Raw genomic sequence first — 25,761 nt, forward strand, 5'->3', positions numbered from 1 at the left:
AAGAAATTCGTTGAAAAAAATGTGATCTAGAGTGCTTTAAACGTGAGAAACTACCAACCAATTCTGTAAATGGCGGAGTAAAGATGAAATATTTTGTTTCGCGCCGAAAATGACGCTTAGAAGTGATTCTAAACTCTTAAAATTTCATCTTAACACTATTAATTAATTAAATTTGAAGTTTTTAAGCACAAATATCCTTTAAACAAACGATTCAAAACATGAAATCTGCACAACAAAAATGGCGAAATAAAGATGCATCTTCGCACTTAAAAGTGAAGCTTTAAAAATCTTATTTAAGAGAATATTTATCACCTTAATTAATTAAATTCTGTGTTACTAAGCAAAAATAATCTTTAAACCAAAGAAAACATGATTTTTAAGACATGCCAAAACACGAGATCCGCACAAGAAACTATAAAAAAAAATGGCGGAAATGTTTCGCACCGATTTAAACGCCTATTAAACAGAATATTTACCATCTTAATTAGTTAAATTTAAAGATTTTAAGTAAAGATCTACTCTAAATTAACGTAAAAACGTAATTAATAAACGATGCATCCCGAATTTTTAACAATGAAATCTTCGCCAGGAAAAAAAACGACAAAAATGGCGAAGTAAAGAAGATGAAATCTATTATGTTTCGCACTGGAAATGACAGAAGTTGGCAAACAAATTCATCCCAAAGCTAACCCATTATTTATGCGACATCGAGGTCCACAAATTATTCATCTTTGCAATCAATGGAGCAACTCGTTCGTCGATGTACTTTGTGTAGTTGAGCGCTTCTTCCACCGACACAGACGATCATTTTCCCGCCGAAAACGCAAAAGTATATCTCTCTGATGATCGTTGAATCTTTAATATTTCGATAAATGTATGCGGGGGTTTTGAAAATGAAGTTTATCGATTGTTCAAGCCAGTCGAGAAAACAAACGAGAATCTGAAAACTTTTCCTCTTTACTGTCTGAATTAAATTATCCTTTTCGATAATTTTATGCTGTATATAGATAATTCCTATATGTTAAAATCAAAGAGCAAAGGAAAATCTCTCCTATCGTGTTGTAAAATCCCTCGTTTTAACGAATAAAAAGGGTATTGAGATCGCATCACGTATCTCCACCCCCACTACTTACAGTCGATATTAAATTATCTTTTTGTATAATTTTATATTGTATAAGAATAATTTTTAGTTTAAAACCCAACAAACATAAAATCGAGTTGAAAAATCCCTCGTTTTAACGAATAAAGAATGAGAGTCCGAGAGCTAATACAAAAAAAAACACAAGAAAAAATACAAGTGCGGTTTGTAAAAACTTTATTACCGAAAAACTTCTTAACAACAATATTTTACATCAATAAATACCACTAATAAAACACACAAAACACAACCACATAATGTACACAGTATGGCTGTAGGCCCCATCTACTATCAAAAAATTCTACACAAGATGGGTGACGCGTCACGAAATCCCTACGTAACACTACAGTCACGTCACGGACACGACAACGTTATCTAGGATGCTAGGCTACAGCGGCAAGGTAAAGGATTTTTTTTTGAGCATGGCATGAACACATTGACACTATTTATCGGGTAGCGTTTCGGTTTCGGGTTGTTTTTCAAGACCGTTCAACATGTTCTCGATGTTCTTAAGTTCGCTGGACACTGTGGTTGACAGTAAACTCTCCGAGCTATCCCCATCCGAAGCTGGCGATCCTACACACTTGACAATAGGATGTGAGCAGGGATGGACCGGGGGTGATGGAAAACCGAGAGGAAGAGCATAAGGGAAGAAACGCGACTGCTTTAATCTGGACGTTAATAGGGCCCCACTTGTATCCGAAGGTTCTATGTAGTCTGTAGTATGAGCAAGAAATGGATGACTAGATGGAAGTCCTAAATGTGGGTTTAGGAGAAAGTTCTGACTCATGTTGTAGGTGAGCGGTGTGGAATTCGGATTAAAAAACGGCGCCCCCTGCAAGAAGTGACCGTTGTAGAAAGACGGTGGATAGATATACGACTGTCTCATCAAGGGATTCATCAGTTGTAGTTTAGGATCCCTGCTGACTTGAAGAGGTGACTGGGGTTTGTCGGTGGGTTGAGGACTCTGACGAGTCTCCGCGTCTCCTCCGTTATCTGGAAAAAATATAAAAAAATAAAGTTATACATTATCAGAGGTGGGGTCTTTAATTATCCATACTTCTGATACGATATAATTGCAAAAACCACCTGTTCTATTAGTATTTTCAGCTATATCGACCACAAGATCCAATCTGTCTTCGTCATCACTGTACTCCTTCCTGGGGTCTTGCTTCGTCGATATCTGTTGTTGACTCAACATTTGGCGCCTGAGAATAAATAAACTGACTCTTAAGCACAGAATTAACCCCTTTAGTATTCAACAAAGTATTATGACTAAGCTTAAACAGATGGCAGAAAGCTGTCCTTCCATGTCATTCAACGCCTAGAACGATAGCGTGATTTTGCTAATCTATCGATCATGGCGCAGTTGCCATCTCTGTACTACAAACTTTTCTTTTGACTGATTCTCGGCGTGTATGGAATCTAATTTAGTGCCCTATCAACTCGATTTATTGGACTTTTTTTCCCGAGCACTCTAATAGCTTGAGAGAGGAATGCCACCACCGCAATGTGATTGGTCTCTCTACTGTTTAAGCTGGAGATATATATTTATATATATATGAAGATAGGCGCTTTCAGATTAAAAAGAAGAAGAATTATGTTCCGAAGCCTAAACGCGAATTTAATGAAAAGAAACGCGAAGTAATCTTTGTTTTTCTGTGTATAACCCGCACTCGAAATGTAAAATATCAACAGTTTTGATAGACGAAATTTATTTAAAAGCAGTAAATGGAGCGTGTCGACGGCTTTCTGTTTATATTTTTAACGTTTAAGAAGTGAAATTTTAAAATTTTATCAGGTAAATTCGAGGTTAAAAGTGCAAAAGTGCAATCTAATGATGTTCTGACTTTAAACTAAGATTTTTTCGGGTCGAGGCAGGTGTTGGTTGTTTATCGTCCAATCTATCGACGTCATCGACTAGGTGATTGGGGTAATAAATAGCAGACGAGCTTCTTTAATACGTTGGTTATCGTCCTGATCGACGACCCTTCGGGGTAAAGAAACATCTTGAAGTAGATTTCAGAAACTGGAAACAAACTCCTCTCCATATAGTGACATTTAACAGCTACTCGGAATAGTAATCTTTCTTTTTTTGAAAAAAAAAATAAAACAACTTTTCACTGAATGAAAAACAATTTTCTAGTAACGATTGAGAGCTCTCAACTTCACGACTTTGTCCTTAAGAGATGTACAAGTTATCATTAAGGAAACGTCATAAACAGGACATAAAATGTAGATAGGAGCGGTGATCCAGGGCTTGATCTGTTGGGGATGCGGATACTAGATAAGCCCAATATGTGATTAAAATAGGGAAATGGGCTTTAAAGTGAGCCCTTACGAAATGATTCTAGTCTAAAAATATTTTTCTTCTTATTTTTCTTTATAATATTATTATATACAACGACCCGATTCAATTATTATTACACCAAACCTTCCGCCAGATTATTTATTGGCGATATTAAGGCTAATTTAATAATTAGAAATAAAGCAATTTGGCTAGAGGTAAGTGGTTAGGCCGCCATCTAATGATAGATTTAATAATTAAAAAATAATAATTTTTTCAAATTTAAATTTAAAATATTAATTTTCCACATAATTTCGTTTTTAATTGAAGAAATTCGTTGAAAAAAATGTGATCTAGAGTGCTTTAAACGTGAGAAACTACCAACCAATTCTGTAAATGGCGGAGTAAAGATGAAATATTTTGTTTCGCGCCGAAAATGACGCTTAGAAGTGATCTAAACTCTTAAAATTTCATCTTAACACTATTAATTAATTAAATTTGAAGTTTTTAAGCACAAATAATCCTTTAAACAAACGATTCAAAACATGAAATCTGCACAACAAAAATGGCGAAATAAAGATGCATCTTCGCACTTAAAAGTGAAGCTTTAAAAATCTTATTTAAGAGAATATTTATCACCTTAATTAATTAAATTCTGTGTTACTAAGCAAAAATAATCTTTAAACCAAAGAAAACATGATTTTTAAGACATGCCAAAACACGAGATCCGCACAAGAAACTATAAAAAAAAATGGCGGAAATGTTTCGCACCGATTTAAACGCCTATTAAACAGAATATTTACCATCTTAATTAGTTAAATTTAAAGATTTTAAGTAAAGATCTACTCTAAATTAACGTAAAAACGTAATTAATAAACGATGCATCCCGAATTTTTAACAATGAAATCTTCGCCAGGAAAAAAAACGACAAAAATGGCGAAGTAAAGAAGATGAAATCTATTATGTTTCGCACTGGAAATGACAGAAGTTGGCAAACAAATTCATCCCAAAGCTAACCCATTATTTATGCGACATCGAGGTCCACAAATTATTCATCTTTGCAATCAATGGAGCAACTCGTTCGTCGATGTACTTTGTGTAGTTGAGCGCTTCTTCCACCGACACAGACGATCATTTTCCCGCCGAAAACGCAAAAGTATATCTCTCTGATGATCGTTGAATCTTTAATATTTCGATAAATGTATGCGGGGGTTTTGAAAATGAAGTTTATCGATTGTTCAAGCCAGTCGAGAAAACAAACGAGAATCTGAAAACTTTTCCTCTTTACTGTCTGAATTAAATTATCCTTTTCGATAATTTTATGCTGTATATAGATAATTCCTATATGTTAAAATCAAAGAGCAAAGGAAAATCTCTCCTATCGTGTTGTAAAATCCCTCGTTTTAACGAATAAAAAGGGTATTGAGATCGCATCACGTATCTCCACCCCCACTACTTACAGTCGATATTAAATTATCTTTTTGTATAATTTTATATTGTATAAGAATAATTTTTAGTTTAAAACCCAACAAACATAAAATCGAGTTGAAAAATCCCTCGTTTTAACGAATAAAGAATGAGAGTCCGAGAGCTCATCACCTATCTCTACATTAAGTCGATATTACATAATATTATTAAATATAAATCTTAATTTCTCTATTATAATTGAATTCGGCGTTATAACGGGGTGTTTATTATAATTGTCAGAAATTTCGTTTTAATTCTTATATTAAAGCATTAATACTCGTATGTTGTAAGTCGATGGTGCACTTCCCCGAAAAATGGACATCAATCTTTGTACGTTTTTTGATTAATATATTCAGGGCCTGAAGGCCTGATAATATATTTAAAAACTGTTTATTTTTCCTAAAAATTCATACGACGTTGACATAAATATTGAATGAAGTTTAATTATTTATTTAGATCGTTCTTCTGATACATAAATCTCATAAAAAAATCCCGTTCGTGCCTAATTTCTCTTACATAAATTGTCGATGCTTCTATGTAAGAGGTGACGAGTGCTTTATAAGCAAGAAAATTCGCTTTTTTGAAAGGTTTAACCAATTAACTTGTAGAAATTTTGCAATTTTTTCCATTCAAAATCCATAAAGATAATAAAAATATATTAAATTTATAAAAATTTTACATATTTTTATCATACAAACTCAATGTTTTGATGTCTAATCCTACATTCAATGCATTCCGCATCGATGTTTCACTTCATTACAGTCGAACCTCAATATAACGACTTCCTATATAGCGCCACTCTTACCAAAGGTACGATTTTTCATTGCAATGTGCCATCAAATTACGTGACTTCAAACTCAAATTTCAGCTTATGCCTAAGCCTCATTGTTTTATATAATCCTTATTGTTCGAGGCCCTTCAGTTATATAGCGCCATTTTCGATTTAATGCTGACGCTATATCGATGTTTGGCTGTAGTAAATTTATAAATTGTTGTACACTTAGAACGACGTTAACAATCGGCCGCAGAAAATTCAAATTTTTATATTTACATCATAATATCTAAATTAATTAAATTATATAAAATATACTTTTTATAATTTAAAAATGCAAAATAAAAATTATTCGTTTATAACGGAAATTGCCTTGTTTGACGCGAAAAAAGGGCCTCAAACGCAACTTTTGATAAGCTTCTTAACTCAGAATTTGCGAGTTTCTGTAGATAAAATAATTAAAATATAATAAATAAACAAATGATTTAAAATATTTTTAACTTAATTTTTCATTATTAAACAATGTATAAAATGATTGATAATTTTCGTTCTAAAAAATTCCAAAATTAGAGGCCTTAAGCTGTAGTTACTCAGAAAGCTATATCGATTAATTGGGGCCTTAAGTTATATGCCTACAGCTTAGCTCTAAACTAAATCTGGGTCCTAAATTTATTCAATTTAAATATAAATTCGGCCCTAAAAAAACGATTCGGCAAGTTTCAGAATGTCGTCTGAGGTTCTTTAGCATATGCCCAAATCGTGCCTTGGTTCATCGTTATAGAATACAGTAATTTAAAGGCTTAAGAAAAACGAAAAATTCAGATTTAGCTGCTTCGTCCTCTGTAAACAAAGCTGGATTTAGACTTGTTGTGGCCCTAAACTATAACACGTAACGGGCCCTTCCATCAAATAATGAGACGTGCAAACATGTGTATAGATTCATAATGCGAGGCACTAAGTTACAGCTTATGCTCAAATTCAGCCCTACGTGTATCACAATGCCCACTTCTAATTACCATAAAGACATAGTCGTATTTAAACTAGAGGCCCTTCTTTTTCAGTTAAATAAGCTTAAATTTAAAAAAAATAGGTTCTAAACTATAAGAATAAACTTACTTCTTTTCTCTCTTTCCTGCTCCCGTATCTCTGAAACCTTTGGCAAATGGATTATTATCGATTTTTAATTGAGTAATCTACAAAAAAAATATATAAATTTTACAAATAAATTTATATAAAATTAAAGAATAAAGAAATAAATAAATAAATATATTTTACTTTTTCGTTTTGGTAAGCCGTAACTGCTATAAACACTGTTTCTTTAAAGACGTAAGTCCTGAAAGTGCTGTAGGGTAACTTTAAAATATCGTTGGCTCGAACTAGATGAAACCGTGGTTGGTATTTGTGCATCGAATTGAGGATTGTCTGTAAGAAAAACAGCATTTCTTAGAAACAGAATAAAATTCTAAAGATCTAGTATAACTTTTCAATTATTCTTCGAGAAATAAAGCCATACGAATCGTAGAAATGCCAATGGAAGATGAAACCTTTTCAACGACTCATATGGCCAATGGAGGATGTCGCTCTTCTAAGAATTAAGCTCAGTTTAGGAAGAATTAAACTCTAGCAGGGCGTCGAAAGGTTAGTATGGAGCCCGGGGAAAATGCGGGTCCTTTTTACTCCTTAGCGGACCCTTTTTCTTGTTTTTTGAACGAATGAAATATGTAAAATGTTTCTTTATTAAATACCAGCCTTAAGGATTTTGTTTATTGTTAGTAAAAATAACATTTAATTTATGGGGGTAGAACCACTACGGAGAAAAATTTCCAACTCTCCCTCGATGGCTCTAAATTTGAGATAAATTAACTGTCTGAAGCTATAGATATATTAGTCCAGTAGCTAGGGCTGGACTTAGATTTGTTGTGGCCCTAAACTATGATATATAACAGGCCCTTCTCCTCCACCAAGTGATACGTTAAAAATTTGAGGCCCTATGGTATACTCGTAAATCGAGGCCCTTAGTTTAAGTGCAAATCCGGCTATGACAGTAGCATAACATATCTTCAGGTGTAATCAGTAGCTAGTCCCTATAGGTTACGAGTCACTCCAGCTTCACTAGTTGATTGATTCGTAACTATAGCTGCATAACTTGAATTAAATTCCCTTTTCATATACAATTAACTATATGGTAGCCCAAAAAACAATTAACCGCATTTTATTTCGTGTGCATTCTAAAATACTTTAAGAAGTTGCAATTTAAGTCATTGTAATTTGTGTATTAAGCAAGAATTTTTGATAATTTTTATAAACTTTTTAAAAAATAGTGTCTGAATAAAAGAAATTTAATTTTTATAGTGATTAACTTACTTTTAGTCCACCTTAATATTCTCAATTCTAAGGGATTTTATGAGACGAGCTTGTAAAAAGAGATTTGTATTTTTTGCACAGTTAAACCTCTAAACAACGGCCACAGATGAAAACATTAAAAAATGGCCGTTGCTGATAAGTTAATTTTGTATGCATTTAAAAAAATGCGTTTCTTATAAAATGGCCGTTGTTCGGAGGTTATTCTGTATGCATTTCAAAAAAAACGTTCTTGAAAAAGTAACCGCTGTTTAGAGGTGGCCGTTATTAGAGGTTCGACTGTACGCTTTCTCATTCGATCAACTTGTCAATCATCATTGATACGGCTATATTTTCCTAAGAGTTTACTTATTATTTGTGAATAATTTTATGCGGAATATAATTAACAGAGTCTTAACGATAATTTAAATGAATAATTGAATTAAAACAAAGTTTTTAAAAATCACAAAGGAAGAAAGATTGGATTGTATATTAAATTGGTGGGATAAGGCAACGTAGTTTACATACGGGTGATCTGCAAAGTGGGGCGCCTCCCGGGAGGCCTTTCTATGGGGCTCCTATTTAGCAGTCAGACGTAAAGAAAATCCGGAAAACACTTGGTCAGGCGCGAAGTTTTTGGAATTTTATAGTTACTGATTCAATAAATCGTACAGAATTCATTTATAAAATGTTCATATTTTTATCGAAAATGTTGAAATTAAAACAATTTCATTTCATTGAATATGGAATTCTTCAAAATTCCAATATTTTCGAAGCCATTTTTCATTAATAATGTTAAAATTATGACACACCAAGCCGTATCAGAGCTTTACTTACAATATTAAAGTTTAATACATTTAAGTGCTGTACATATTAATTTCATAAAATACAAACAATTTCAGATTTTACTTTATAAAACCTAAAATTAATCTTTTGTTATTGAATTAATTCCAATATTTCACGATTCGCGGATCAATTTCGATGCTTTAGTAACATCTACAATCATTGATTGATCAGTGAAATGCCATGTTATTTTATATATAATTACAAATAAAATAACGTATATAATACCAAATAAATGCTAATTTTAAACAATGTAACTATAATTAAAGATGCATAAGACCTATAAAATGATTTTTATACCAGCAATTTGCAATCTTTAAAATGAAAGGGGCATTTTCTCGACCGAGACACTCAGAGGGCCTGATTTGCACATAAGCTAAACAAGTTAGAACTTGGCCTGGCATTATGAAGTTTATATTATGTTATATTTATTATTGTGTATAAACACAGCATTTATATACTCTAATAAACATGTATCCTATTATATTTTTAGTGTAGGATAGCAGAGGATGATTGCAATTAAAGCTGGACTTAAAGCCCTAAACTAAAACATATAATAAGCTCTTCCCCTCTACCAAATACGACTTAACACGAGGTCCTAAGCTGCGGATAGAGCCTCGCGTTAAGTCTATAGCTTAGGGCCTCCCATTTTTTACATATATCATTATTTTGTAGAGGAGAAGGGCCTTTATACGTTATAGTTTAAAGCCACAATTCTAAGTCCATCCTGACAATTATTCTTTGTATTTTTTTCCTCAGATCTAATAAATTTAAGGATTAAACTAATTGTATGCAAATTGACTGCGTCAACTATGAGAAGTTATATAATAAATCTAGGCCCAGATATAAATAGAAATATAATAAAAATAGAGTTTAATAGTATCTTATATATTCAAAATCTGAAAATTAAAATTTAAAATTCTATTATTCTCGATAGGAAAAAGTTTAAATTTATGGAAGGATCATCTCTCAAGGAATGACGAAAAGATTGTGTATTGAAGAAGTAGAAGGTAAGAGAATGAGAAATAGATGACGTAAAAGATGGATGGAGAAGGCATCGGATGAGACTTCAGACATCTTATTTACATAAATGTCAAGAAGAGGAATTCAAGAAACTACCGATAATTGAATTCTCATAGAGTAGTATCACGTGATTATTTAGCGGGTAAGATTTACTACTGCCACTGCTTTCCACCGTAAACTAAGCATGTGTAGACTTAACAGATTAGGATTAATGATACAGTCACATTTTTGTCTCCCTCCCCTCTGCCTGTAAATGTCATAGGTCAATATTGAGTTCACCATTAGAATGAGAATGTGGTTACACTAATTAAGGAAGTGTAAGCTTATAATTTTTTCTCTTCTATATCTTGCTGTAAGCCTAACCAGAGAGGCCTAGAGGCCTCGGCCCTCCTTATCTTTGTAAATAAATAAATGGAGGGAAAAAAATAAGTACAGGAAAAAGATTTGAATGTGAATAACGCGTTGTAAGAGTTTACTTTTCATCCACAACGTTCAGTAGCGCAACCATGGAGGGGCGCAGGGGCCTGCGACTTTCTTATCTTTGTAAATAAATACATTAAGAAATATTAAATAAATATCTACGGTATATACAATATTTCGGAGTTTACTCTTCATTTACAACACAAGTGGTACGGGATGAATGTATGTTTGCACGTTCTAATTCGGGTTACCTAATATCACTACTGATATATTGCTAATAAAACAGTTATATTAAGGCATTCTTAATTAAACCACTGTATAAATAGTTATAAATTATACCAATTTTCAAGCACATAATCCTTACTATTTATCTGCATCACAACATACCTTTTAATTGTTTTTAAGAGAAAATAAGAAAAGAATCTTTACTTTTTCTTCAATTAGTGATATTTCAAAATCGTTCAATTACTTAAGATTTATAGAGAAAGTCAAGAGGATGAATCCCTCTGATAAAATTGCCTAAGAAGTTTGTCAGCCTAAGGCAAAATTCAGTTAAGTGATAGCCTAGACTAAGCTATCCTCAAGCTACGTGTCTACTTCTTCCCTTCTATTTTTTCCCCTATTTATTTTTTTTTCTAACTGAAAACAGAAATTTTAGTTTAATATATGGATTAATATTTCATTTCTATATATATATACAATACTTGAAAGTTTTAAAAGCGTTCAAAAATATATTGAAATTAAACATTTATAGGTTTATATAACATTATATATATTAAAAAATAAACAATATGTAATAATAATAAATTAAGAAAATAAATCCGTATATAACTAAAACCATATATTTTTGTTTTCTTTTATTTTTATAAATAAGTAAAGAGACTACCATAGAGTCAGTCCATTGAGGATTTCTGTCAAATAAGAGATGAAGGCGAATAAAAATTTATATTTTTACTTAAAAATTCTTATTTTTTCACTTCTTTACATTAAAAGTGCCGGCGTAAGCGATGTTTAATAATAAACAAAGTTTTAATAAAACTGTAAGAACCGAATGGATCCATAAAGAAATGAAATTCAGTTTGGCTTGAGGGAGAATGATTCCTTTTAGTTTTCGGATATAAAATCAAATCGAATCTTTGAATATTTTTATTATTTTCATTATAAATTTTATAAAAATTATTGTAGAATTTTTTAAAGTATTTAAATGTTTATATCAAGATAAACTCAAATGCTCTGGGGATCCGGAATCGAATCCGGGCGAGCAACTCCTCAGGAATTTCTCATGGGCGGTCTGCATTGCCTGATTACCCACTAGACATGTGACTCGCGTGCTTAGTAGGTTTCGGAGGCCCCGAAATTGAAAAAAAAACAAAAAAATTTTACAGTTGCAATTGTATATAATAATTTTAAAATAATTCTATAGCTACATTTAAACGCTATTAGCTTATGATGTAAAATTATGTAGAAGGGCCTTCAATCTCCTTTACCCAGAAGCCACGGAGTTCTTAATCTTCCATCGAAAATCTGTCCTGGATACATAAGGCCCGTTCCTCGCTACCTAGTCGCCCCCATTATGGGCCTGGACGAACCCAAGATGGGTACGAAAAAAGAGGCCGGCTTAGTGCTCACAGGGCGGGAAGAGTAAAAGAAATCAATAATAAATGAAAATTTATAACTTTTCTTTAACGGTTTTTATTTTGTAATTTATATACAGAATTGATCTAAATTTGGAAAATTTCTTGGTTTTAAACTTTAATAAATTAATTTGAAACAATAAAGTTAATTATTTTTATCTATAAGCCTATAAAATTATCGTTTATTAACAAACGAAAGCATGGTCATGTTCGCTAAAGTATACACTTTAACGTCAATTTGACCTCATCTCTTCAGTTTTACAATGAACAAGTTTTAAAAGTGACGTGAAAATGACGTAAATATGTGTACTATTTCAACCAAACGAAGCTTATATTAAGTAAAGCATATATTCATAAATTCAAATAAAGATCTGAATCCACATTCTTAGATACGATAATTTTATAGCAATAACGCAACCAGAATCGATATTTCGGGGCCCGAATTAGAACGTGCAAACCTACATTCACCGACTGTGAATGAAGAATAAACTCTTATATATTGTACAGTACAGTACATACGTATGTAAGTGCGTTTGTCACATTAAAATCTTTTCCTGTACTTATTTGGTTTGTTTCTTCATTTATTTATTTATAAAAGGTAGCGTAACCAAGGAGAAGGCCCGGGCCTTTTCCCTAGTTACGCTACTGTTTTACAGAAAGGTGCGATGTTCTCATAGGGGTAAAGCAATTTTCCTGTCTAACTCTCAATTTCTTTCTACTTAATCACGTAATTTATACTAAATCGATATTTTGGATATTTTCCTTAATTATTTTATCCATTTATTCTATTGTTATTCAGTTTAATATATAAATCATTATTTAAATTTCCATAATTAAAAAATATATATTTGTTTTAAATCAAAGTTTAGAATGTTTCTTCTTAAAATTAACGGTACAAAAACAGCTTTATTTAGATATAAACATTCTGTGGTCTGACCTATTATATACAACAGGCCCTATATTTTCTATTAAATAATAATAGCTAATACATATTAATGCTTTTTTGTAGACGGGGCGAGGCCCTTTGTGGCATGTGTCCCTAATCCGTAGCTTATTCTGCTTACTTATAAATCCAACTTTGAATATAAGTTATTAATGCATGGATCATCTTTTATGATCTTAAGCCCTAATAGTATATTATAATTTTTACATTCGCTGAATATTAAATTTAAAAAATTTATTTTACAATTTTTAGCCATTTATTTTTTTGTTTAAAAAATGCTTTAAAAAATATGTCTGCTCTGTAACTTAATCATATTTTCTACAGTTAATGATACTAAAAAACAATTAATCATATTTTCTACAAAAAATATGACTAAAATTTATATATATTTATTGAAAATATGATTAATTGCAAGTTATAATTTGGGTAGAATAAAATTTTTTATCATTCTATAGAAGCTGTGGAAATATTTTTTTATATAGAGTGATACGTAAAATACTTTATAAATTGATTATTAATTAATGCTTCTTGTCCTTTATCGTTGAATATTATTTATTAATAAATTGTTAGTTTACTGTGACTATAATCTATTAATAGGACTTATTACACTGATATAATGTCTGGATGAAAAAACAGAGATTGAGCTAGTCTATCAGTTTTTAAACTTTCTGATGCAAAATAAAGTTTATCATTAAAACAATAGACTAGTTCAATCTCTCCTTTTCGTCGGTGTAATAAGTCCTGTTAATAGATTATAGTCACAGTAAACTAATCTTTGTAAATCGGTTTAAAATTTTGTTTATATGAAGTTACATGGAAGTAATGAGTTGCGGTTCCTTAGTCATAATAATCTTTGAATAAAAAGCAAAATAAGGAGTTGCATAAAACAGTTACACGAAGTTACATGAAGAATTTGAGACTCTTTAGTTAAAACTTTAATCCAAAGTTTCGAGGAAACCGCGTAAGAATCTACATAATTTTAAGCATTGAGTAAGAATCAGCATATTTATTTACTAGTATTTAAACTTATGTAAGAAATCTTATACCTAAATTGTAGAATTTTTAATTTTAAGCGCGATATTACTCTTTCGAATTATGTAAAGAAAAAATGACTGCAATCTTCATGCTTCGTAGATTATTATATATTTTTTTTATTATTATTTACTAAATAAAGCAGAGCGCGAATATTTTACTCGGTTAAAGAAGATAAAGAAAGAAAACTAGTAAAAAAAAACATTTATTTTTTAATGAAAAAACTCAATCGGGCATTACTGAAGAGGGAAGCAAATCATTCTACAGCTTCAATAACTCCAACTAATTCGTGACGTTGTGTGGTCCATTCAGCGACGAATGAAAACGGCCGCAATCTCCGCCCACCAGGGGGCGGCCTGCGTCGTCATCATCATCCTTGTTTATGCTCTCACCATATATTGAAATTTTCGATGGGATTTTATTTATTTACTTATTTTCTCCTTCGAATTCCAAACCAAATTTAGTTTAATTTCACGCAAAATTAAGATGATAAATTCAAAAAATATATTAATATATTAAAATACGATGAATGTATTTTTTTTATTTACGAGGGAGCGTCTTTAATTAATTGATGTAAGCGAAACAGACAAATGGCAGTTCCAAAAGTGTGGAAATTTTTAGAAAATTTAATTATGAATTTGCTAATTCTTGTAGTTTTTTTTTTAAAGTTAAGATAGTAATTGAACATAAAAACAAATTTATCGTTAAAAACGCCGAAAATTTAAGCAAAAGCTTCTTGTTAAAAACGTAGGGAATTAATGTTGTCGATTATTACAGATTTTCGGCTTGTTTCCAACTTTAATTGTAATTATATTCAATTTTCACATCCAAATGAATAAATTCCTCATTAGAAAACAATTAATTTAGTATATACACACGTGTTTCTATTGTGTTTACACAATTAAATAACAGGACCACTTATTAAACTCTAAAATTACAATACATTGTAAATACTTATATTTAAATTCTATATACTGTGCAAAGAATTTAAGTTGAAAGTATATACAAAGTATGCCTAACAGAATATAGCATATATATAATTTAAAGTTTACAAGGTAATGCATAATGGCAAACAAGAATCCACTTCCAGTTAACAACGACCCCGAATAAATTGAAAAATTATTAGAAGGCAAAATTCTCCATAGAAAGAACCCCGCTTAGTGCTTACATAGACGCGAAGAATACAAAGTAATAAAAATTACATAGAATTTTTAATACTTTATGGATAACTTAATATTACTACTATTTATAAATCAAAGCAAGATTAGCTTGAATAATATGAACCTAGAATGATTTCTGTACGTGTTACTATTATTCATTCATCTTTGTTAAAAATATATATAATGGATGAGACTATTAAGTTATAACTTAACAGTTTCATCCACATTGATAAATTGGAAACATTATCCGTTCTCAATTTGTGATTATCCTGCAAATTTCCCTCCATTTTAATTCGAATCATAAGTAAATTACATTTAGAACTAATTTAAAAAGTTCAGTGATAACTTTCGGGAATTTTCATTCAAACTAAATGAGAATTTCAGTCAACATTTTTAACTTATTATTTGTTTATTTAAATTTAGTTTTCTATATTAATTAAAAAATTAATTTTATATTCATTGGTTCACTTTGATTTAAAAAAAAATAGTTTGTTTAGCTTCAATCAAATGTAAACGTAATGAAATTTTATCTAAATTAATTCTATCTATTTTGATTATTTTTTAAAATGTATTTATATTCAGAAAATATAATCCATATTAAAATATGATTCTGATATCTCATTTTGCATTTCTAAATGCCAGAAGACTTTCAGAATTTGTTAATCGATTTTTAAACTAATATTTATTATTTATTTATGTAAAACGAATGTGATAAATATTAGAAAATACGTTTACTTAATCCATTTAAATTCTGATCATAAAGTCATTTATTCATTGGTAAGTGATTAAGTCTATTAAATTAGTGACGTTAATTTTCTTGTCAGACTATCGCTTTAATTCTGAGATTTTATTCTGTTTATAAGTAATATAAAAATTCGATATAGGCCTATTATACGTGTTATATGCCTATATAATCTCATTTCAATGTGAATATCTTAATAATAATAATCATTTAATTCTAGGCCTTTAGCAAAATTCATAAGAGACAATAGGCCTGATATATTTTACTATGAAGCTTAGATTTAACAAATTAAACATTCTATAATTATTCAATTAATTGTGAATAATATAAAATTATTTTAAAAAGTTATTGATAATTTAGATATTTTTTATATTTTTTCCTAATTTTTAGTAAAAATAGAGTAAATAATCTATAAAAAATTAATATTTATTAAATTATATGTAAGCATTAAGTTATTGATAATATGTATGCGCTTGTAAACTATAGAAACGTTAGGTTGATTTTTATGTTTACAGAATTTAATTTAATTTGATTATAAAAATCTTAATTAAATTTTTAAATTTTTTTTCTTAATTTAGTTAAAATATTTTAAAATTTAAATTTATTAATCATATTTGAGAAAAACAACAGATTTAAAACAAGTAAATCATTTATAAGTAACATCTAATGTGAATATTATAATTTAAAGAATAAAAATACTTATTTTAATAGTTATCAAATTTTATTTTATAATAATTTAAGCATAATTATTGTGTTAATTGAGCTTAAATAAAGTTATATGCCTATTTCTTAAGAACAAATCTCAACATTTTTATGGAATGATCTGTTTATTATATTTTAGAATTTAAAATTTATTAATCCTTCAGCTGAGCCTATATTTTTCTACATAAAGGTTTACTATTTGTATTCTTGGAGCTTTATGGATCTATATTTTTATTATTAAGAGATACATTTCACTATATAAACAAGTTTGCTGTATTTGCCTATTCATCCATATAAAACCTGCATACTAGACTCAAGAATGATCATAACTAGATTCTTGTTTTTATAAATTAATTTAATAAATATTTATAATACAAATATTGATTCTATGTTAAACTTTTGTTGATTATAAAAAAAAATCACTTGTTTTCTGATGAAAATTTTATTAAATTTCTTTGAATGAATATTAAATTTAATAAAATATATATTAAAATATTATATTATTCATCGATTTAAATTTTAAAATTATTATAATATAAATTTACTTTTATTTAAATATAACTAATTAAATTAAAGTAGAATATAATTTCCTTAATTTGCTTTTAAAAGTTGATGTCATTTAAATTATGTAAGAAATAAAAGTCAAAGAAAGGGGAAAAAAGAAATTTGTTTACTTTCTAAAGTTATGGAGAAACTTTTCAATTCGCGAAAAGTTAGTTTTTAACAAACATTGGTTTTTGTTGTTTCTGTTTTCTTTGTTCTTTTTTCTTCTTCGGCAGTTTGTAATCCACTGTTTAGACGGGGAAAGACATCAATATTTCAAGAACTAATCACCCAGCAGAAGATCAACAGATGGACAAGCAGTGGGTCTAACTTCCTGAATTGCCTTAGGCAGAAAAGCTCTTGGATGCGGTTTGCTAGGTCCATTCTGTTCACAAACGGTCAAAAAAGTTAACCCGGGTGACTTATCTGAATTATCTCATAAAGGTTTAGGTAACAACTCCAAGTAATGATAGGTAAGCTTAAACACTATTCATATCTTTAATGGCTCTGTCCGTTACCTAGAAGGATCTTTTTTTTTCCTCTTCATTTCTTTCTACTCTTTTTCAAGGTTTTACGTTTTGATCGGACAATATTATAAATTAATTTGTATCCTTTTAAAATTTTATAATTAAATTACTTTTGTTTCCATTGTATTTATTATTAAAGTTACAATATCCGCACGATTGTAGCTTTTAAGATTTAAATCTGTATAAATTTTGAAAGAAAAATCTATACATTTTTCCCATTTAGAAACGATTCTTTCCGAGAGAATTAAGTAGCTAACAAACAATAATAGGCCTATATTTTTAACATTAAGGAGAAAAATGTAATCATGTTGACAATAAAAGGAATACAGTAATAGATTTTTATAATTATAGTCCCACCGTCGCAAATATACTTATAAATGAATATAATCGAAAGGAAAATGATCAAAATTTATTTTATCGATAGAGACAATAACTATAATAGTTATCTATGATAAATAATCGCACTTGAAGGAAATTTTTTCATGCTAATGAGATGAAAACAATTCATTTCTATTGAAATAATTCAAAATAATGATAGAAATGAATGGGATTTTTTTTTCTAGATAATGAAGTAGTAATCCTAATTTGGAAGGATTTTTTCTTACTTTTTTTTCATAAATTTTTGCTCTAAAAATTGTATCGGAAGCAGACAAAAGATAAGAAAATAAATTTTAAAAATATAAGCTTTATAATTATGAAAATTTTTTTTTTTTAAACATTTAACTCTATGTGAAAATGATGTTAAAATAAATCCATAATCTTTGACTAATGTCGAGATTTATGCCACGTAATATAGGATGAGGCCTATAGTGTACTTTCCTATATTACAAACAGTAGAATTTATATATCAAAACAATAATTCCCAAAAAACTTTTCTATTGACGAAAGTAAACTGCACAGGTTATGTTCTTCTACAATTCAGTTTTCATTGTCGCATTCTTTAAGATTAATATATATTTATTTTACAACTTAAATTTTACAAATGCGTATGCGTAAGATAGGATATTTTATATTCTATACAGTTTCCTTGGTTCGTGTACTTGTACAGTACAGTAGGCTACATTGTTGACTGTCGTCATGGAAAGAGATTAATGCACTAATAAGTTATGCAAAAACAAAAAAAATATACAAAATCTTTTTAATATTTTGTGTGAGTACATTAATATTAATTATATTCTGTAATAAATAATTTAATTAAATTAATGAAAATTATTTTTAATTAAATATACGTTCTATATTTGTTTAAAAGAGAAAAAGCTACGACATTCCTTTAGATGAACTTTACACATTCATTTCTCATGTGTTTCTAGTACATTTTAGACGGAACTGTTTTAGTAAAGCTTGTAAGAAATAAAGTAATTGAATAAAACAATAATTTAGTTTACTATAGTTAACTGACTTTTGGATAAACTTCGCATTTGTATTTGTAAAATTTCCCTAAACTTTATTTAGGAAAATTTTATAAATAGAAAATCAGATAGCAAAACGTCTATATTTCTTTAAAATAGTATTTAAAATTCTCTGAATAGATTATACACATTTTAAATTCAATCCAAATTCACAGTAATATCTACTTAGTTATTCTCTGTACATTAACTATTCTTTGAATGCAGATAACCTATTTACGAGATACTCAGAATAATAAGAAAAAAGACCATTACTTTGAAAAAATAATTAAGAAAATTTATGTATTTTTTTAAAATAAGATTATTTTTTAAGATGTGGGTTATGTCCTTAACCTAATAAGGATGATCATCTGTTTGCTATATATGTGACGAAGTTACAAAGTTTACTAAGAATTTCTGTTGGAATCGGGCAGCAATTTATAAATGTAAATATGTATAAATATAAATAAACTTTCAGAATTTATTTTAAAATTAAATATTTGCTCGATATTTTATAATATTTTGACCGCTTATAATTTCACTTCTTAAACTTGGCTAGAATAATAAAAATTGAATTATTGAACTATATTGAGTTCTAATCAATTAGATTTTGCTCATCTTTTCTGAATATTAACTAACAATTTATGTTTTGAGCATCTTTTTTTAACTAAAAAACGAAAAAAAAAGCTTTTCTTCGCATGTTTAAACAATATTTTTGATAACTACAAATGTTAAGTTAGCGAAATAGTCGTCCATAACACCGAACTTCACTTATACTTCTCTAATCGCTTGTTATATGATAAAACTTTTTTATAATGTTTTTTCCCAATTTATTCACACAAATAATCGCATTTGATGATAGCATTAATAATCAAACTAAATAGTTAAGATATCAAGGGCCTTCTGGGGAAAAATTTGGAAAAAAATCTGAAATTTTTAGTCAAATATAAGGAATATCTATCATGTTGAAAAACAAGCAGATAGAATTATTTATATTTAACAGTAATTATAATAAAAATGAAGTATTCTATTGCTTACAAGATAGTTACTAAAGTATTAAGTTTACAAATCAATATAAATTTACTTAAAAAATCCTATATTCCCATATTAATAAACGACGAATTCGGCCTATCGCAGTAGTTTTGAATATCAAAGTTTTGAACTTAAGCGTGTTTAATATAATCAGAAATAACTTTTAGATTATATAATTATAAGTCATTTTAATCATTATTATATTATCATCAAAGGTGGCAATGTAATACGAGGGCAAACCTATAACATTTCAAATTTATATAGAAACAGTCCATATATAAAATTGAAAATATCATGTGTTGGGTTTTTCCGTAATTCACAAAAATCCATTTTCCTTCGAGAACTTTTAGATTTTTTGCAAGCAAAATTGGCCAACATTCCACAGGCCAAGACTTTAGAACTCATTGATTCCATGGCTGATTGNGTCATTTTAATCATTATTATATTATCATCAAAGGTGGCAATGTAATACGAGGGCAAACCTATAACATTTCAAATTTATATAGAAACAGTCCATATATAAAATTGAAAATATCATGTGTTGGGTTTTTCCGTAATTCACAAAAATCCATTTTCCTTCGAGCATTTTCGCTTTTTTTTATTATTATATTTTCCTTTAAAAATTTTAAAAGATCAATACTGTTATTCAGATTTTGTCATATTTATATATATATATATATACATATAATTTATAGTTTAATTAAAAGTAGTAAATTTACCCAGAAAAATTCTTTCTATTCTCTTCGTATTTACATAGGCCTACATAGATTTAGCGCTTGTTGTTTAATTTAGAATTAAAACATATCAGATCAAATTATATTTTATTCTATTTTTAATCTTATTACACATAGATTTACGAGAATTCACAACGCATCGTTGAACAGATGACGAGGGATTCAACTTTAAAGTACCAAAAGAAAATGCTCGAAGCGTGACGGATCACCAATAAATTCCAACTATTAAGCGCTATATTATGTATTATCAGACCTCAAATGATTAATGTTAACGTTTTTACTGATGTATCCAGTGTTATTTTTCAATAATAATGCTTTTTAAGTTCCTAAAAAAGAAATTTTCTTTTAATTTTTTAATGTTGAAATTCCGAAATTTCTGAAGTTCAAGATACACGTAATGTTGCTCTGACGGTTGGAAACGGTTTTAAAAAATCCTTAACAAAAGAACGAAAGGGTATTTATAAAAACTATTTAATTAAACGATAGAAAACCTCATCATTTTAAAGTACTTTCGGATTTTGCTTCTTAATGATGAGGCATTCAATTAAAATTTTATATGGAAGCGATATCTTTTTCTCTTTATAATGGCTTCGTTTCTTTATTAATTCAATTATCGTTATTATTTATTTATAAGATTCGTATACATTAGCCAAAAATCATTAAGGCAAACGTTATATAAATAAATTACATGGATTATTTTTCGAACTAAATCCACAAAAAAGTCTTTAATGGCAAATCTCAAATTTAAATCGGACTGATTTTTACAAGATTACTTTTAAACATTCCTATTAATATTACAATTAATTAAAATTAACTCTTATATGCTTATAACTTTAGTTTAATACTCAATAAATATGTTTAATTTTAATCATTCTTTTTATTTTCTTGAATAAAATTCCTAAATAGTTTAATCTCATTTCGCAAAAGGCTAGTTTTTCTAACATTTGTAAATATTTCAATGGTGATTTTGTTACATACGAGTTACAGGCCAAACTATTTTAAATATACGCTAATTTTGTACTAAATCTAATTTAATTAATATAGACATTAACATTATATACGCAAGCCTTTATAACAAATCCATATTCACACAGCCATCCTTCGATATAAGAACGTTCGATAAAAAAATAGAATTAAACTATTTTTAAGCTAATAATACTAAAAATAAAACAAATGATAGGACTTATTAAAATTTATTCAGGATATTTTAGATCTTTCCTGGTTAATTTTCAGCTTCCCTACATGTTAGAAAATTCTTTTAATTATAATATTTGCATTCTGTTGTAAATTAGATGCTAAATCTTTAATCTTAGAACTTATAACCATTTAAATAAACTTACTACTTCTAAATAACTCAATTTTTAACACTGCCTACCGTATTAAAAATTAATATAGTCTCTAAGGGATAAAATAACGGATGGATGATGATAACATAGCGACATATTAATTTGTGTGAACGTACTTATTTTACTAAAAATACAGACATATGCAGAATAAATTATCAGTTTTTTGAACTTAAAAAAAGTAATTTAAATGCTGTTATTTATCCTCTATAAATAAATTGTTAATTGTACAGAACTTTTAAGTTTTATACAAAGTATTAGTATTTTCACTGACTATATAATGCCACCCTTAAAAATGAATGCGATATTATTAAATTTTTTGCTATTGATTATACTGTTAATCATTATTTTCATTAATATTCGTTAAAATAAATTATTCAAGTGTGACTATTAAAATATTTTTCTAGCATTTTAATAAGCCTGATTAGTCAATTTAAGTTTCACATACTTGAACTGTAGTTTAGTCCGTTTTTATAAGATTTCAAGCGTAATTAAGCATTCGATTTAGCTATTTTAAAGCTTGTAATAGTGAAAATTAGATAATAAGTTTGTTAATAAAGCAAGGAATATACGGAACCATTGACCATTTCCAGTTTTACTTAAGCCATAAAAATGGCAAGAAAATTCGACGTTTTTTACATAAAATTTAAAAAGAAGAAAAATAGAATAAATTTTTAAAAAATTCTAACATTTAGGCGTATTTTACTTAAATTTTTCTTGGATAAAAATAGAATGCAAATGGTCTTTTTTATGAACGTGTAGGATATTATTTTGTTTCTGTGACATAGCTAACGTGTCTGACATGCTGAACAATTCTATCAATAGCAAACAGTTAATTCGGAGTTTCTACATTTTTTTTTATACGTTTCCTTTATGCTTTATCCCTTAATCAATATAGACCTAGACATATAGATCCTACTCACGACAAAGAAGGGAAATTGAATAAGCTTGTTTAGATATACAAGATTTAAAATAATTCTCGAGATAGATTGTCGTTATAACATCTAAAGAACTACCGAGAACTTCAGAAAAAGACTTCATACTTTGAGGCCTTTTATCTTCGAATTCATAAGAAAAAGTATAAAGGGTAGGGGTTTGTAATAAGGCCTCATAAGGCTCCAATACATAAATACATTAAAAACTCTTTGAGCTTTAAAGTTTGAATTAAATGACCCACAAAGGTACCCCTTTTGCTTGGCCTACTTTAAAGATTAACGTTTCTTCTTAACAGATAAAGCAAATATTACATAGGCCTACCTCATAATTAATATCCTTTCCAGTTATTAATCACCAAGTATTTCGCTTTTACGAGCCAAAATATAATTGTCACGTTAATAAAAAAAAAAAAAAAGATTAGCCAATTTGTAGATTAGCTTTCTATCCTGGGAACGATTAGAATTAGCTATCACAATTAGCTGTTAGGCCTTTTCGCCAGCAAACGCTCTCGTTCAAATTACCAAATTACAATTAAGGGAGGAGATTGATGATGCCACAATTAAAATCATTTTCGTTTTGTTTATTGTTAGGGAATTTAATATATATTTTTCCTTTTTTTTTACAGATGAGAATATTATTCGATTATGTTGCTGTCTGAAGGGCGCGTGGGAAGTGGCAGACGGTAATGCCACAGAACAAATTGCATTCTAGGCGATTTGTGGAAAAGAAAATCAGAGACTAGGACTAGTTTTGAGCTTCATCCAATAGTTTGACTCCGATCTTTATTTTTAATACTTCAATAGCTCCTTTACGTTAGACTAGTGAAATTTTCCCTGGTTTAAAAAGTTGTCTTAACATAGAAATACGCCCGAATTGCCGAGAACAGAGTAGGAATTTATGGTCTAAATTATGCTAATTAAATATTTAAAGAATGGACTTACAAATCCATGTTTGTCCGATATGTTGTTGGTTAGTTTGAGTTTGTGAAAAGACACCATTTTCTGCATCCACTGCTCTCCTGTACCGGGCGAGTCGGGATGGATGTACATCCTCTTGGGCATCTCGGGATCAGCCTTACCCGCCACAACCCACCGACTATTGTGGAATTTGTAACGGCAGTCGTCGGCCGCAACGATGTCCATCAACAGAATGTACTTGGCCTTCTTATCCAGTCCAGACACGCGGACCTTGAAAGCTGGAAACATTCTCCTGAAAATAGAAATTGTCGATCACAAATTAACGCTCGGGTACCATCGATAAGAAAAGGCCAAAGGTCGGAGTGCGATCGGACTGCACGAAACGAGTTTAGTATGTTAGGCGCAATCGAAATTTCGAAGCACGGACCCACTCCACCCACGGCCAACGCCCTCCCGGCGGCGACGACCGAAAAATGGAAATTACGAAAAAATCGCACTCACCTTCCGGATTTCGTAATGACCATTTCTGTTCCGAAAGAATGAAATTGCTGCCAGAGTTCCTTAGATTCTAAAGTCACTTTAGGATCGTCCTGGACGCCGTCTTCTTCCGGTTCCAGCGTCCTGAGAGTTCTGTAGGGAGACTGGTGGGCTACGATGTCTTCGGGCGCGATGTGTGTGGATCCGGGTAGAGGTGGCGGAAGTTTGGGAAACAACGAAGGATATCCCCTAGGCACGGGGTTGAAAGTAGGCGCAAGATACTGCGACTGCGTCAGTAGGGAGCTGACACTGAAATCGGCCGGTCGAGAGGGAGTCAGAAGGAATGGGTGATAAGCCATCACCGGTCCGAAGTCCGCAGGTTCGAATCTCATCGAGGCCAATTCGCCCTGGCCTCACTTTCCGGGACAGAGGTGAGGTGGGATGAGGACTCCCCGTCCCGACACTGGCGTCTCCCGTCGTGTGAATCTAGGCGCTGTGTCGCTGTCGCCTTTGACACTCGCTGCACTGTTGATTGGCTATTTGCTCGGCTCCAGCCAATCAGACGAGTTGAGCTCCCGACACGCTAAGTAATGCTTCGGCGCTTCGCGTCTCACATAGCGATCGGCAATCCATCTCACCTCGCCTCGCTTACCTTCGAATCGGTCGGGACGCAATCTGCCACTTCCATAATCGAAGGTGGGCGACGATTACCCGGGCCGAGAGTGCTTCTACACGTCGCTCGCCCCGTGGCTGGCCTGTAACGTCCGACAGGCGCCATTGAAATTGCGAGTGTCTACACATTCCTCCCTCTTTGACGTTTTTGCCAACTCCCGTTTGGATAAATTATCCTTGCTCCGGCAAACTCGTTACCGTCCCGACCTAATTGTCTGCCACTCGCTCTATAAATATGTGCTTAACCATTAGAATAATCCCGAACGCCTTCTTATCTTTCCCAATGTTTGATATTTAATTATCATATAACTATATCGTGACTCGAGTACAACTATCCGGCTTTTTTCCCTTCTTTTTCTTCCTTCGTGAAATATTTTCCAATTTCTTCATATTAGTCACTCAAAAACCTGTCGGGCCGTAGATTTTTAAGTAACTCATCACGATTTTTGTATTTAAGTCGAATAAATCACACCGAAAATTCTGTACTGGAAGCAACTTTCTTTTCCATTCAATAAACTGGATATAACAAAAATCTAAGACGATTTTACCGTCTGATAAAGTGTGTTAAGAAGCTGGGGAAATTGCAAAACGGATGAAATTTAGACCCAGCAATTGGCCCCGGAGCGTAAACTTGTAAACATCTAGAGCATTCTTTAACGCTTTACTTACGAAAACAAAAGGAATTTTAAAAG

At 30.3% G+C, this 25,761-nt stretch overlaps 1 protein-coding gene across 1 annotated transcript; it reads right to left on the reverse strand.

The window, feature by feature from the left end:
* Positions 1-1,304: 1,304 nt before the first annotated feature.
* Positions 1,305-25,120, reverse strand: LOC111626411 (T-box transcription factor TBX3-like). Its single transcript, XM_023369776.1, has 6 exons — positions 24,422-25,120; positions 23,945-24,212; positions 6,940-7,086; positions 6,781-6,857; positions 2,228-2,346; positions 1,305-2,134 (listed from the first exon to the last, which is right to left on the reverse strand). Exons 1-6 carry the CDS (start codon positions 24,787-24,789, stop codon positions 1,581-1,583), a joined length of 1,533 nt encoding a protein of 510 aa, XP_023225544.1. The 5' UTR covers positions 24,790-25,120; the 3' UTR covers positions 1,305-1,580.
* Between the last annotated feature and the right edge of the window lie 641 nt (positions 25,121-25,761).

The sequence above is a fragment of the Centruroides sculpturatus genome, unplaced genomic scaffold, assembly GCF_000671375.1.
Source record: "Centruroides sculpturatus isolate CEXI.00-Female unplaced genomic scaffold, Cexi_2.0 scaffold111, whole genome shotgun sequence".
Classification (NCBI taxonomy): domain Eukaryota; kingdom Metazoa; phylum Arthropoda; class Arachnida; order Scorpiones; family Buthidae; genus Centruroides; species Centruroides sculpturatus.

Bases quoted from the DNA above. Each gene is read 5' to 3' on its own strand.
- LOC111626411 (XM_023369776.1), bottom strand. From the start codon at position 24,789: ATGAGATTCGAACCTGCGGACTTCGGACCGGTGATGGCTTATCACCCA. The intron at 24,213-24,421 runs GTGAGTGCGATT...TTCTATTTTCAG, and splicing joins GTCATTACGAAATCCGGAAG to GAGAATGTTTCCAGCTTTCA. The intron at 7,087-23,944 runs GTAAGTCCATTC...TTTTTCTTACAG, and splicing joins TATCGGACAAACATGGATTT to ACAATCCTCAATTCGATGCA.